The sequence below is a fragment of the Gavialis gangeticus genome, unplaced genomic scaffold, assembly GCF_001723915.1.
Source record: "Gavialis gangeticus isolate Ggan-Ray unplaced genomic scaffold, GavGan_comp1, whole genome shotgun sequence".
In the NCBI taxonomy this organism is placed as follows: domain Eukaryota; kingdom Metazoa; phylum Chordata; order Crocodylia; family Gavialidae; genus Gavialis; species Gavialis gangeticus.
In genome coordinates, this window is record NW_017728992.1 from 154,676,522 (window position 1) to 154,692,729 (window position 16,208).

A 16,208-nucleotide genomic window follows, 5' to 3' on the forward strand; every position below is an offset into this window, starting at 1 on the left:
GCTAGAAGATCTATTAGATCCCTTCCGACCCTAAATCTATGAAACTATGAAAAATAACTTTGATATATACACACACACTGAATATAGTAACACCCCTAAAGATGATTGGATTTAATAGTAAACATTGTTCAACAGAACAAGTATCCAAGGTCAAGGCTTTAAGACTGTGATATTCACAAAATGATTATTATACTGCAGCACAGTGCCTTACATTGAAGATAACCACTGTTCATAAGAAGTACTAATATCACAGGATATTCTCAGTTAACAAACTTCTTTTGGAAAGATCATTACCATAAAACATTTGACAAGTCACTGGCTTAGTACTTGAGTGTTAGAGGTGCACATGTTGATTTTTTTTTTTTTTTTTTTTTTTTTTTTTTTTTTTTTATAATTAGTGATGCATACTGTTGGGATATTGTCAGGGTAGAAAACAGTTTTATTTGTATCTTGATCTTACAGGAAGTCTACAATTATGGTGCTTACATGAAAAGGACAACCTAATTGAGGGTTTCCAAAATTAAGCAACTTAAAACCTTGTAAATATCAATTAGAGTAACTTAACCTTTGTTTGATTATTTTGTAAGGCTGAAAGTGAATTACAGAGAGCTTCAATGGATGCAACCCGAACAAGTCGGCAGTTAGAGGAAACCATTGACAATTTTGAGAAGCAGAAAATAAAGGACATAAAGGTATATGTTTATGTAAATTTGTAAATATTATTCACATTTCAGTTTTAGGATGTTATTTTTCAGGCTGCATGCTGAAATAATTCTTGTTGCTTGTTTGACAAATTAGATACTACCAGCTGTTCTTTTGGCTAGTTATGTATAAACTGGTGCAAATACTGTGATAGTCACAACTGTTACAATGCTCAACTATTATAGAAGTTGCACACACACAAGATCAGCTAATTATTTGTGCAGCTTCATTTAGATAGTTTTTAACCGTCTTACTAACAAGAAGTTATCTCTTCTTTGCACTTTTAAACAGCTGCTACATTCCATCCCATAGACAGCTGAATTTGTGGGTAGAATGACATGACCACTCTGTATCAACATGCCTGAATAACAGCAGTAGTTATAAGGAGGCAGGATATAGTTACCCAAATTGGAATGCAGGTCAGGTAATAGGATTAAGTCCCCTCCTGTTACAAGACATGTTATTGGATCTTTAGACTGCGAGTGGTCAAAGGTTTGTCTTCTTTGAGTAATAAAGCACGAGTAAAGGAAGCTCATAATTTATAAGTAACTGAACGTTGAATCTATGACCTCAAATTTTACTGATGTTTCTAAACTGGTGTACTTTATCATTCTTTCTTATTTGGCCTAGGCATTACATTTAATAATAATAGTAAAAAGGAGACCAATGATGACACAAGTAGAGCAGTTTGGATGAGAATCATTCCATGAAGGCTGGAGATTATTATTCAAGAGTGGGGAGGGTTTTTACAGTGTATATTAACACTGTTCAGACCATGGAATGCAATGCAAATTCTTCCTACACAAGTTTGAAGAACATTCAGGCTTAAATCTTTAAAATATTTAAATGAGAACTATGTTCTTATATGGGCATTATGTTTCTACTGGGCAAATTGCTGCTTCTCCTGCAGAAATTGCCAGAGTACAGGTGTTCATTCACTTTCTCCTGGAGGAAACTTGTGCCATACAGCAGAAAGATCTTTTGCATTGGCACCCCTGTGAGTTTCCTCCCACAAGAATGCATACCTGTAATGCTAGACTCCTCTGTGCTCAGAAGAAGTTGAGCTGCTGCAGGCCTCCCAAGCCTTCACAAGATCAGGGGGTTCTGGGGACCATGTGGGGGAACACTGCCCTGCTACTCCCTCCCCTACCAGAAACTGGGAGGAGAAAAGCAGCAGCTGTTGCAGGGTGATGCCTGTTTGGGGAAGGTATGGGAAATCTTTCCCAACTGCTCCACAACCTGCCAGGAACAGAAAAGAGTGGAGCAGCTGCTATTCTCCATGCCTTCCCCAGATTGGGATCATTGTCCTTGGGAAAGGCACAGGTGGCAAGGAAGAAGGGGGTAGCTGCAGGTTGAAATGCCTGTACTCCTCTCTCCCCCTTTCCAGATTTCTAGCACTGGACATCTCCCATAACTTTCTAGCCCCAGAAATGAAAGCATGCTCATATCCTATATAAAAATTAGCCCATGCTTGATCTCATAATGTTGTCAAGGGCAAGAGTATATTGTGCAATTTTATTTATTAGCTTCTCATGTTTCTTCATTGCCTGCCAATATCACTAGTAGAGTGTTTGCTAAGAATTGAATGTGGAGCAGCATAGATAGCAGCTTGACAAATTTTATTTATACTTATTAACCCCCTAACAAACTTTAGTCCAAATATATAGAACTTTAATATAGGAAAAATCCATTAAGCTATTTTGATGTTTCTGACATTACAGATGTAATTCTCTTAAAATTTTTATGCATTTGAAGCAAAAACTCTCTTTCATGTAAGAAATTGGTATAGCTCTATGCAAATAAATCCTTTGCTTAAATTTGTTTTTAGGATATATTTTCTGAATTTGTAACTATCGAAATGTTATTCCATGGAAAAGCTTTAGAAATTTATACTGCTGCCTACCAAAGTATACAAAACATTGATGAAAATGAAGATTTAGAGGTAAGGCCATTAAGACTTTAAATAATTTATGCGTAGGACCCAGTTGTACACTACTGATCTACCAATGGTGGCTAAATTGGAAAATGCAAAGGATATCATACAAGTCCTCATGACACTCTTAACTTTCTACTTCAGCATCAACTTTTCTTGGACCTTAGCTAAAGTGAAGAATGCTCTGCTATCAAACAGTAGATATTTAAAGATTGTTACCAAATTACACCTTAATCTTCTCTTTGAGACTTCTTCAGTCTCTCTCTCGCTCTTGCAGTGGTTTTCAAAGGGTGTGCCAGGGCATGTGCCACAAAACTTATACTTTTATTACTTTTGTATCTGGCCTATGGAGCAAGTCATCCAGCCTGTGGGGCTCCCCACAGGTCCAGAATTTTGGTGGCTTGCTCACAAACAGGGAAGAATTGATGGGTAACGTAGTAGTGGATGGCAACTTGGACAACAGTAGGGAAAGGGAGGATGGAGAGCAGCTGACTACGGACTCTGGACGTCAGAAAAGCCGACTTTGACTCACTCAGGAAACTCATGGGCAGGATCCCCTAGGAAACCAGTTTGAGGGGAAGAGGAGTCCAGGAGAGCTGGCTGTACTTGAAAGAAGCCTGCCGAGGGTGCAGGAACAAACCATCCCAATGTGCAGGAAGACTAGCAAGTATGGCAGAAGACCAGCTTGGCTTAGCAGGGTCGTAAATCACAAAAAAGAAGCTTATAAGAAGTGGGAACCTGGACAAATAAATAGGAGTATAGTAGAAGGAGCAACAGTCTCAAGTTGCAGCAAGGGAAGTTTAGGTTAGATATTAGGAAAATTTTTCTCACTAGAAGGGTAGTAAAACACTGGAACAGGTTTTCTAGAGGTAGTGGTATCTCCATCCTTGGAAGGTTAAGACCTGGCTAAACAGCAGTGGCTGGGATGATTTAGTTGGAGATGGTCCTGCTTTGAGCAGGGGATTGGGCTAGATGACCTCCTGAGGTGCCTTCCAGACTTAATTTTATATGATTCTATGATTCACGCATATATACCTTTTTGGGTGCAAGAGTGAAGCTTGCCTCCAATATTAATCCAGAAAAAGTATGTCCTAGGTATCAAAAGTTTTGGAGACACTGCTCTAAGACATATTTTCCAATTTCTTAACAATTCTTGTGAATCTTCTGCCAGATATATAACCTACCTATTATTTCTTGATCTTTTCAGGGGCTGCATTTGCCTTTTTAGCCACAACATCTTGCTAGGACCTCATGTTCAGCTGATTGTCTATCATGTGCCCCATATCACAACAGAGAAATTAGTAACAGTTTTTTCCCCCCATTATTTGTATTAAACAGTGTTACTCTTTTGGACTCAGGCTGTCCTCTGTCATGGCACTAAATTCACTGATTTTTCATCTGAACAGGTTTTTCGGAGTTCACTCCATCCACCAGACTATCAGTCTCGTTTAGATATAGTCCGTGCAAATTCAAAGTCTCCCCTTCAGAGAAACAGCTCACTAAAATTTTCATCTGGAATGGTACAGGTAAGATAGAAAGCATCTCTGTTGGGCACTGTCAGCTGAGGGCATTTTACCTTCAAACAATTTATCCCAGGAGATTAGAATGACACTGTTTGTCTCATGTGCTTTCTGTGATGAAAGCTAAGGAATGCCAGTCCTACAAGCAGAAGGTTCAGAGAAGGAATGATGTAAGTAAGCACATGCATATGGAGGGGAGGGAGTGTTTCTAGCAGGGTCTGGTACCTACATGTTCAGTGAATATCTTTGTTCCCTGTCTTGTGCCTAGAAACAGTGATTGTCCCATTTAAATTTACTAAAATTTGCATGCAATATTAAATGTACACTGCCTTTAACTATTATTAAAAGAGGAAACAACATGCATGAAAGTTCTGCCAATACATGGTTAATAAACAGAAAAATGGTCAGTATAGAATCCCAACCACCTTGTAGGAAACAAACTGCCCCTTATTGTATACAAGAGGTGGAGAAGACTTCTACACTTAATCTTAAATATTTCATTTTAGAACTAGCTGAATCAGAATGACTTTAGGAAGTGCAAGTGGACTCCTTACCAAGAAAGAATAAAATACAGAATTTGGGTAAAACAGAATTGTCTGTATTCTTGAGTATAATAAGAATGCATTTCACTCAGTGATAAACGCATCTAAACAGGCAGAATATCTAGCTTGACTGAACCAGGTCTAAAAATTCACTGTAACATGGCAAAAAAGGAATTAAGATGTCTTATAAACAAACTCCCCCCCCAAACACTCTAATATAGAATACAGTGTTAGAATTCTTAATTCTTTCAAAAGCTGTAATACTAAAATATTTTAAGACTGTTATGAAGGTTAAGCAAAATTAAAAACTTTGGATTTCATGGGATAGTGTAATTTTGGAAGGTTGCCTTGCTGCTTTCCACACTTTGGATGCATGTATGCATTATTTTTGCCTGAAGTAAGTCACTCACTTTTTTCATCATTCTTTATGGAGCACCCACACCGTCATCCCTGCCCCGTGAAACAAGAGCACCATAACTGTCACCTCCTCATTCAGAGGAAACTATGGTATACACCTTAATCAGTGGTTCTCAATCATTGTAGATTTGAAGCACCCCTCATTAAACCCAAAACACCCCTCCATAACTTTTGTGAATTGAGTGGCACCCCATTTTAAAAGCTAATATACTTATTACAGTGCTTACCTTCTTGCAGAGGAGCAAGGCAGTGGGGGGGGGGAAAGGAATGGTCAAATAAGGATGGTCCTGAGCCCGCACTCATCTGCTGATCTCCTTGCATATCGCAGGACACCCCAGAGTGCTAAGGCACCTTGGTTGAGAATTATTGCCGTGGGTAAGAGAGCATTAGCATTCCACTGATGTGCTTGAGGTAGTAGTTCCTAAATCATCAGGGCTTTCAAGGCAAGCATGACATTTGCAGTTGAATGTATGGGGCTCTCAGCCCTATTTAGGGTAGCAACTTCTAACTTGGGAATTGCACTAAGTAAAACAAGAAGTAACTATGACCTTCCTCAATCATATTCCTACAAATTTATACTACTGTTACTTAGACCATGATTCATACTTTCACAAGATAATCCTTAGCACAGTCCTCTTGATCTGTTGCATGAAAAAGGACTTGATGCTCCTTGCCCCATATATCCTTGCCTTGCATTCAGAGTTGAGCAAGGGAAGTAAGATGTGTGAACACTCCACAGGCATTACCATATTAAGTACACTGTCAGCATCTCTCAAAAGTATGTTTTGATAACTTTCAAAGAACTTAAGTTGCAGGTGAAGATTCCCTCCCCCACACCTTCCTTTTGTGTAAAAGGACTTAATTCCACCTACAAGACAACTGCCCACATAAGAGCTTCTTACACATTTTGCAAATTTAATGACCATCTAATTTTTTACAAATTCAGCACTATCCATTTTCACTTGCATTTTTTTCACTTGTGATCCTTAGCAAGCTCTTGTCACGCTCCTCACTTACTAGAACTAGGGCTTTCCTGATTACATTCTGCTGATTCAAAATATTTTTCAAATGTTAATCAATTACTTTTAAATCGGTCTCAGTTTATAGTGTTTATATCAATCCGTTTAGCATATTAAGTCAGAAACTGGTCCACCTGAGCTGCACTGAGAAACAGGCCAAAATTGAGGAAGCTAAAAGTAGCTTTAGGCCACTTTTGCATCCCCTTATGGAACACAATTTCACCTCAGAAACTGCTCTTACCATACCTTCTTGCATATAATGTAATTTCAGGCAGCTGGTTTTTGGAAGAAAAACCATATCTTGTATGCAAGATAGTAAATCTGTGACCACTGTTTTCTCTTTCTCTAGTGATTCAGTGCTGCTGTGCCTAATACCATTCAAGTCACCTACAAACACCCTGTTGTGCTTATCTAGTAGGCAGCAAACCTAATGCTTTACTTTCTTGTCCTGTACTTCTGTACAATAAGGTTTTTTTCGCCACCCTCTAAACATGCTCTGTGTCTTGAAACAGGAGAGCTAGGTAGGTGGCTGTTTCAGCAGGCAGATTAGCCTGTGGGGAACTAAGCCTGCAGTGCTCCTGAAACCAGCACTTACCAGTAAATGCTGGCACAGATGTTTCTTTATCCTTCATTGAAGAGCTTTAGTCATATTACCTTAGTCTGGCTTCCTAGCAATACATACCAAAACCAGGCTGCCCCGTGCATTTGTAAGTTTGTTTGTTTTAACTGTGCCGTGGTTAGTATATTTACTCTGATCCACTTCCACTTCCTCTGCTTCCACAATTTAAATTCTGCGCTCCTGCTTATTAAAAGCTGCCAACTGTTACTTAGACTTGTAAGTAAAAGGAAACATCCTACTTAAACTTATGAAAGGGCAGATTTATTGAAGAGCTTGAGTGCAGGGGTAAAGAGAAACAGTCACCACTTTTTAGTTAGGGTTTAACTAGCTCTGCAACTCACTTGTAATACAAAAGTGTGTTGTTATGTCAGGGGCAAGAAATTATTTGGGCCTGTGGGCCACAAGCAGTTCTGGGGATTGCTGAGCCGGTCAGCATCCCCCCCAACAGCCCAAAGCCCACATGCTCTATTGACCCTCTCCGCCACTGCCAACAGTGCACAGCCCCAGCCCTGACCCACCCTGCACCTGCTCCAGACTCACCCCAGCTGGAGTGAACCAGACAGAACTTGTGCATACAGCCCTGACCCCAGCCCATCCGCCCACGCTGAGCAGCTCACCCTGCAGCTCCTCTGCTGGTATCATCACTGCCTCTGGGCCTCTCAGCAGTGGTGCAGAGGAGCCTAGGCATGGGCTCTGGGCAGCTGTAACAGTGAAGGGGAACCTTTCCTCCATGCCTAGCAGCATCTTCTGCCGCTGCTCAGCATGGGCGGGCAGCATGGAGCAGGCACAGGGCAGGCCAGTGTTAGGGTATACATGCCGGTCCCTGCCAATACTACAGGGCTGGGGCCAGTGGCAGTGGAAGCCAGGAGCTACCACCACCTGGGCTGTCTAGGAAAGCCAGCCAGCTGCAGAGCTGCCCCAGTCCCGCTGTGTGTCCAGGGGAGAGCAGAATGCACCACAGGCTGATGGCGCCTGAGCCAGGCCAAACCAAGAGACCAAGTGGGCCAGATAGTCCTTCCACAAGTCATATTTTGCCCACTGTATATCCTGTGAAGGTGGAAAATACTATTTTCATGAACTATTGGTGAACATTTTTCTGATTTATGAAACTAACTTAGTGGTTTTATCTTAACTGTATGAAGTTTTCATAACTTGTAAACCATTTATTTTTCTTCATAAAATATTAATCTTAAACTGTGTATATAGTACACCATAAACATAATAGGTATGTATTATTCATCTAGTTAGTGCATGAGCCAAAAATCTGAAATAAATCCTTTTTAAAAATAATCATAACTTCCCTTCTAGACAAGCTACAATACCTTACCCTATTTAGCTTAGCAATTGAAACCCCCTCAAATCCCTGCCATCTTTGAGTATCCACCCAAGTCTTATTTCTTCTGCAGGAACTATTGCAACTTCTTTGTTATCTCACACAATTGAAAAAGCCACAGAAGGTGAAGAACAAATCTCTAAATATAAAAAGAATTCAAAAAATTGCTCCTAAATATTTAAACTCCAATAAGCTGGAAATTTAACTTTGTCCAGTTATTAAACCTATATTTTCTGTTAATTTCCACTTTCAAAGATTTCTGACAAAGTTATAAGTTTTTTTCTCCATTTTAAGATGGTACATAAAGCCTGTAAGCAAAAGCTTTGATTTAAAAGTTTCAACAAGACAAGGAAAAGGTTTTGCTAGCTTTTATAGCTTAGATATTTACTTTTAATCATTCATTTTATTTGGCTACACTTGGCATACAGATGCACACAATAAAATTTGAAGTAATGTTTGTGTTTGCATACAAGATAAAGATTTCTAGATTATGTTTTTCACTTGGACGTGTAATAGAGTGCAAGCTGATCAAGTTCTTTTATCTTCAACACAAAAGGGATTTTGTGCATACAGATTAATGCGAGGAAATAATACATAAAGAACTTAGTTGAATTGTTTCCCAACCGCACTGTAAGCCAGGGGTAGGCTGGAGGAACACTCAGGGAGTTTTGGTGAGCTGTTGCAGGCTTGGTCAGTACCCATTTCTCCCCTGCACCAATTCACCAAAATTCCCCAAGTGGTAGACTACCAGACCCAGCCGGGGCAGCGGATGAAGCAGATGCACAGGGAGCGGTGTCCGGAGCAGGGTGGGCAGGGCTGGAATCACAGGGTGGTGACAGCATGGGGCTAGGGCAGAGCTACAATCTGGTTCCCACACTGTCACTGTCCTGCACTGCTGGCCCCGACACCAGCCACTCATCCTGCTCCTGGACACCACTCCCTGCTCACACACTGGTCTAGGTAAGTCTCTATGGAGACCCCACCCACTCTTAGTCTGGTGCCCCTGGTGGTGGGTGCAGGGCAGACAGGCTGGGGTATGCAGGTAGCAGGGCCAGGTCCAGCAGCAGCTGGAGGAGCCACTATTAATGGGGCTGCTGGGAAGCTGAGTCCAGAATGCCCCTGCTGCAGCCAAGGACAGGGTTGGACTGGCCACATGCACCACAGCAGGCTTCTCCCTATGCCTGGGTCCATGCAAGGCCAAGGGATCTGCCACAGACCAGATAAAATCCTCCTGTGGGCCATATCTTGCCCACCCCTGCTATAAACTAAAACTTTTATATTAACGGGAATCCATTTTAAACTTATTCCTCAGGGTGTTTGGTTTTTTTTTTAAATATATGACTTAGTAGGCACTGGAAAAAGAAAAACTTCCTAAGGTCTTCATGCTTCTACATATATAGCAGAACTTTAAAAACTATTCTAACAGTATGTTTCAGTATGAAATTTTATAATGATATTGTTAGCTTAATTCCCTTCAAACAAATACAACATAGCAGGAGCTTTGGTTAAACTGAATTGTTGCCACAAACAATGCAAAATAAAAAAGATTCTTTAGTTCTCACATTTCTTATAGGTATGCTGTCAAATTGAATTTGGATTGCTTTGCCAACTTGTGGAATAAATAAAGCTGTGTTGCAACAGGTATCAGTCAGTTTCTAATTTTATTTTTTTGAAGATAAGCCACAAAAAAAAAAACCACACTTAAGTTTGGGAGCAGTTTAGCAGAAACAAAACAACAGAGTGTCTTCATCATTGTACAAGAAAGCAACAATAGATTTCAGAATAAATACCTTAAAGCTTGCCACACAGAATTAGTACTACTTGACTGCTTTAACCATGGGGAAATAGTTAAAGACATATTCCTCCTCCAAGTGGTTAGTTATGCTTTGTACAGAGAGAACTAATCCCATACAGACAAGGCACCTAGTAAAATAAGCCATCTCGACTGAAATGTTAAATGTACATTAAGTGTACGTAGACCAAGCCTTAGTACTCCACATGGCATAAATGCTACATCACACCTATTTTGCATCCCTTGTTCTTAGTAGTTTTAAATAACAAACTTATTTGATTTCAAGATGGAATTTGATACATGTATTAAAAGGGGTTCTAATACATTGTTGGCTGCATCAGTAAGTGACTTGACGAGCCAGGTCCCTTCCAGTACTGTGAAATTAGTGTGTTCCCATGAAGAAAACTAGTGTAGTGTAAGCAGCATTCTAGTCATTCCAGCTAGTTACAAAGAAAATGAAACCATTACATTCCAAAGTTAGACCAAGCTACAACGTTCAGACTCACGAGGCAGATGAACGCTCAAAACTCTTGAGGAAAAACTGAAAAAAAAAAAAAAAGATGGCTTCAAAGACCATTAGAAAGTGAAACCTTCACTTCACCTGAAAGTTTACTTGGCATTGCTTATTCTGGAAGGCCTACCCCTACTTTGATTGTTGGTCTACAGCAGGGACGGGCAAAATGCAACCCCAGGGGCCTGCCAGGCCATTCTGTCCAGCCCACGGGGCTCCTAAAAAAATTTATAAAATTAATATTTATCTGCCCTGGGCTGCCTGTCATGCGGCCCTCGGTGGCTTGCAGAAACTCAGTAAGTGGCCCTCTGCCCAAAATAATCACCCGCCCCTGGTCTACAGGCTTGATCCCAGTTCCCATTAAATACCATCTTTACCCAATCCAAATTTATAAGTGTTATGATTTTCCATGTATAGAATCTAATTATTGGAAAGTCATCTTAAATTTGTCTCCTCCCCCTCCACTGCTGCAGTGGGACAGTTGGTAAGAGGGGGCAAGCAGCAGATGAGCCAAGTGACTTGCCCCTCTGATGCCTGCCCTCCTCGCAGTGCTGTGCCCTTGGTGCCTGCGCCCCCACCTGGACTACATGCTGGTGGTTGCACCAGCAGCTGCTCTGGATTGGGGCTGCCACTACTGCCTAGCTAAAGTGACCATGTGCTCCATGCCCCAGTACAGAGGTGGGGACAGAGCTGGAACCTTGACACAGGATGAACAGTAGTGGCATGGAAGGTGGACAGCAGAGACTGTAGGGTGCAGCTGTAACTCCAGGACCTGGGTTTACCGCCAGTCACGGTAGCCACTACCCCCACTTTCCCCTAATGCTTGTACTCAAATCTGAGATGAGGGGGTCTTTATTTCCTCCAATCCAGGGGGATGGGAGAAGACATCTTATCTTGGATTAAAACTACTACTTGGTAGTTCTCTGCAGCAGAATTTAGGTTGAGCTTTTAAAGAGGAAAAAATGGGTAACTACCTTTGATGTACATTATGGTTGGGGAACTGGAAGGCAAGGGGAGAAGAGCTACCTCAAATGCATTGAACCTCAGGGTTGGAAAGGAGCAGTAGGAGAGGAAGATGCAGAAAGAGCACTGCTGTGAATTTAAAAATCTGCAGTGGAAGCTCACCCACTTATGTTCCCAAAGCTGTAAGTTGCTGGCTGCTCTTCCTCAGGAGATGCACTAATACAGTCACCTTTTAGTGCTGCTGCTTTAACGGAAAAGGGTTGCAGGCTTGAACACAAGCTCCTTTTCCCCACTTCCCAAATTTTCATAAGACCTTCAAAATGTTTTCTGCACAGCTTACCCAATGTGAAGGAAGTGAGATTAGATTTCTCATTCAAGTATGTTGGGCTGCCTTTTGACTCACCACCACAGCCTTTCCTTCTTACTGGAAACCATTCAAAGTGATTGACAACGTTTTTAAAATACCATTTTTATGTTTACCTGCCACAAGCTTATAATATATATCAGGCATCTTTCTTTTGGCACTACATTTTTTGAAATCATGAATAAGTTGTTACATAGTGGGGAAAGGAAATAAAACAGTAAAAAAAAATGTTTTTATTTATTTGATACCACATTTAGAAAATTTCTAACAGTCGAATAAGAAAAGAGGAGGAAGATGAAGAAGAGGAAGATGATGATGACGATGATGAAGAGGAGGAGGAACTAGAAGCTACCAAGGAAGAGAGATAACTGATAATTGTTTTAAAGGTGCTTTTTAAATTACAAGAAAAGCTTTTCATTTAAGGCTTTTATATATTAGATGGTAATTCACTGACACTATCCATTAAAAGAATCCTAACAAAGGAGGAAGACAGCCGCAGTAACATTCAGTCCTTTGAATGATTGTCTATTTGTTACTTTGACAGTCAGTCAGTCTTGTGGAGGTATGAAACACTTCAGAAAATGGAGGTCTTAGACATAAAGTAGTTTAATTCTCCAAAAAGCTTCCCTAAAAATTATGTATACAAATCTAGTATCGACTTCAAGGTATTCAACAAAAATGCTACTGATGTATTTAAATATTTTCTAGGCAGATGGGCAGTCCTGAATACAGGAGGCTTTATTCCTAGGCCTAGCCAGCCTGTGTGTGTCATTGTATTTGCATAGTGCCTTATTCCCATCATATCTGTCCTTTAGAGCCAAGGTCTTATTCAGCTAACTCAAACCATTGCCCCTGGTTGTAGACAACTCCAAGAAACTACTTCCTTGAAGTAACTGAACACATTCCCTTTCTCTGCCTGAGCCTGATACTAGAATGGAATGGTATTTACCTGTAAAAGAGTTTTCAGGGCATGCGTGCACCCTGATTGTTACTACTCTAAAACGTGCAAATGTCTTAAATCAAAAATCTTACCCATGCTCTCTGCCTTTTTGGTGGAAGTGCCTTCATAACAGCCATTTAAGTTGGGTCTTTACTTGAAATTCATTTTTTGTGCTTGCTTTTTATACTAGTTTATTCATTTCCTAGTTTTTATAAACTACAAATACAGGACTTCAGTATGATTTCATATTTATCTTCTCAAACTGTCCTGAATAAATATATCAGTATTGTATGGAGTTAAGTTTTGTCTGCCAAAAAATTGTTTCAGTATTTAATTGAGCTTGAACTTTTGTATTACTAGTCTTAATTGAATATATTGAGACCATACCACATGTATCTACACGATGCAAAAAATAAAAGATTTTAAATGGAACTCCTATTTATCCATTAGAACTTAAACAACATCCAAATTTCATTATTTACTTACCAACTCACCGAATTAAAATATATTAACTAGACACTAAATATTGTAAAATGTTACCGTAATTTTCTTTTGGGTACAGAATAGAAGATTTATATTATGATGATGTTATTTCCTTTTTTCGGTAAAAGCAGCAATGCATGTTTGTTTTGAAGGGAGAGACAAAGCCTTAGCAGAAAGTAACACAGGGAAAAGAAAGTTAATTTTAAAACACATTGCAATTCAGAAAAAATATATTTGAATGGACCATATAAAGTAGTTTTAAAAATGTCAGCCTAAGACAAGATAAACAGGAAAAAATACAGGGATAGCTGACAAGGAGAGAAAGAATAAATCTGTGTAAAGGTTTCAGAATTAACAGGACCTAAAACAAAGAAAAAAAGTCACATAATGTAGCTCCCAAATAGACAATACAAGCAGTCCTCAGACTTACGATGCAATTGGTTACTGAAAACCACATCTTAAGTCGAAACATCGTAACTTGGAACCAATTTTCACATACAAGCAATGTTATAAATGGGGGATTGGTCTCTTTATGCGCTTGATACAGCTGTGTCCAGCTGGTAAGTCTGGTGTGGTGGAAAGGGAGGAGGAAGGGAAGGGATGTGGGGGAGCAGATCAAGGCCCACATGGTGAGGGAGGGGCTGGGGGGCAAGTTGTTATCTGGCAGCTCCTGCTGCTTATCCAGGAGGGAATGGAGGGGAAGGGGGTGCCCCCGGATCTGCATGGGACAGGTCAGGTGGGGCTGGGACTGCACATGGAAGGGGTACTATGCTTTCTCAGACCCACCCCCCAATGAGCACAGCCCCATCCTGTGCTTATCCCACCACAGCTGGGCAAGCAGCAGGACAGCACAGCCCCCACTCCCAGTACAGCCCCAGCCTCGCTCCGATCCAGGGGCACATGCCCTCCTGGATGAAAGGCAGGAGTTGCCAGATAAGCAACTTGCCCTAGCCCCACCCTCACTGCAGGGGGCCTTGATATGCCCCTTTCCCATCCCTTCTGCCACACCAGACTTACCAGCTGGACGCAGCTGTATTCAGTGTTGCAAAATCAAAACCCACATTGGAAGGTCAAAACAGGGTGTCAACTTATAAATGTCTTAAGTGCCGTTTGTTGCAACTTGAGAAGTCGTAAGCTGAGGACTGCCTGTAAAACAGTTGTCCCACTAATAAACGTTTGCTAGAGATAGTGATGAAACCAGCAGTATGCTGAAAGGCAAAACAACAACAAAAAAACCTCTATAGTTTTGTACCAGCTGGGGAAGCCAGAAATTTAAGATACAAACACAACAACATCCATTATATATAGGTGAAGCATGTTTTTTTCTATTTTAAACAGTCCAGGTCAACACTTAGTATCTTTAAACTGAACACCACTCTTCATAATCCCTGTAATAACCTGGACACAAAGTCTCTCTGAAAAATTAGCCATTTATTTTTCTTTAAGAGGGTATATTAAAGAACATGTCAATGAATTCTGACTTTTAAACAAGTAACAAGTGTACTACTGTAGATACTCACATAGAAAACTTTTTCATCTGGTCCAGATTGAAGAAAATCATCAAGTATTTACAATGCAACACATATAGAGCTTCTTAGTATTAGATTAGACACTTAACTGTTACAATTCTGGCTGGACACTGTCACTTAGATTTGGCAATCAGTTTCCATTCAGATGACAATTCTTTGTAGAAGCAGTTTCATAATTTACTCTAAAGCATGCCAGGTTTCTCTAATGCATGTCTTTTAAACAGCAAGGAGATGAAGCATTTTACATTTCTTTTGAAATACCATAAATTGGCATGGAGTCTTAGAAACCAGGATACTAGCAAAACTACTTTCAGTTAGATGCCTAAATGAGGTAACACTTAAAGTGTTTTCATAAGTGTGTTAAGTAGTAGTTGAAAACTTTATATTTAAGTTTCTCCTGTCTTAGGTTCTCCAGATTAAAGTACAGCACAACCATTTCTGTCCTATGATGAGGACCTGCTTTCCAAGCTTTTGTATGAGTGGGGTGATAGCATGCTACGTGAAAGGAACACATTTGCATTTACATTCTTTATCTTAGAAAGTAAGAGCTAATGCTTGATTTACTTCTTCCTCCATTGAAAAGTGTGTGTGGAAGTTAAACATATTCAAAATACAAACTCAGCTGCATAAATTTCCTTACACATTATCACTTAAGAAAAAATGGGGATGTCAGCAATGAGTCTACAAGCTTCTGCTTTTGACTGATGAACACTTTTCCTATAGTAGTTTGGTGTTACATTGCTTTAAGAACTGTTGATATAAGTTTATGTTCTTATAAGTAGGTAACATTCAATAAATTGTCCACTATAAACAGTTTACTCCAATCCCAACATTCAAATTGATACATGTATTTATTTCATCACTAAGTTTCATGCTGACCCATAAAGCAGCTTTCACTGCGTCTTTCATGCTTCTGTGGTGCTTAGTCTTCAGCTTGGGAAATGCTGCATATAAGCCTTTTTCCCTCCCAACCAACAAGCTAGGTCATAAGTCTACCGTAACCCTCATCTTTGTCAGCAGCCCTCTTTGCTATTGATGTTTCTGGTAATCATCTTCCCTACAATGCAACTACTTTAACATTTCTTCATTGATAAAATACTAACCTTCATTTCAGGACCATAGAAAGCCACCACAAATTCACTGTCCATGGAGCAGAGTAAAAAAAACCCAAAAAACAAAAAACCTCAGATAAAAGCTCTTTCCTCTCTAGTACAGTGTTTCTGAAAAGTCAATGTGGAACCTACCTGGAATGCTACTTTAGGAGACTTCAGTACATGCTAAGAGCAGGGCCATGGAATCAGTCACAGAAACCTGATTTTAAAAACAGCAATCACCAAGTCCCACCACCAAGGGTACTGTTTGAAATTTAGTAAGATATTACCCCCACTGTAATGCACAAATTTCTCATGAGGTTTTCAACAATATAAAACAGTAGATAAAAATATAGGATAGACTTTAAAGTGGAAATAGCTCTAGTCAGTTTCTGGTAACCGGTCCATCATGTCAGCTGTAGATATGGCCATAGAGAGAGAGCGAGCCCC

At 40.1% G+C, this 16,208-nt stretch overlaps 1 protein-coding gene across 2 annotated transcripts in view; it reads left to right on the forward strand.

Annotated features, from left to right (window-relative positions):
* The window catches only part of FAM92A (family with sequence similarity 92 member A), a 50,604-nt gene extending 37,146 nt beyond the window's left edge, over nucleotides 1-13,458 (forward strand). Inside the window, exons 6-9 of one of the 2 annotated variants that reach the window (XM_019527924.1) lie at nucleotides 588-692; nucleotides 2,531-2,644; nucleotides 4,042-4,161; nucleotides 11,973-13,458. In XM_019527924.1, coding sequence (XP_019383469.1) covers nucleotides 588-692; nucleotides 2,531-2,644; nucleotides 4,042-4,161; nucleotides 11,973-12,083 — 450 coding nt within the window. In that variant the 3' untranslated portion in view covers nucleotides 12,084-13,458. Of the gene's footprint in view, nucleotides 1-587; nucleotides 693-2,530; nucleotides 2,645-4,041; nucleotides 4,162-4,661; nucleotides 4,717-11,972 lie in introns of those variants that run through there. The other variant, XM_019527925.1, reaches the window with a different exon arrangement.
* Nucleotides 13,459-16,208: the final 2,750 nt, after the last annotated feature.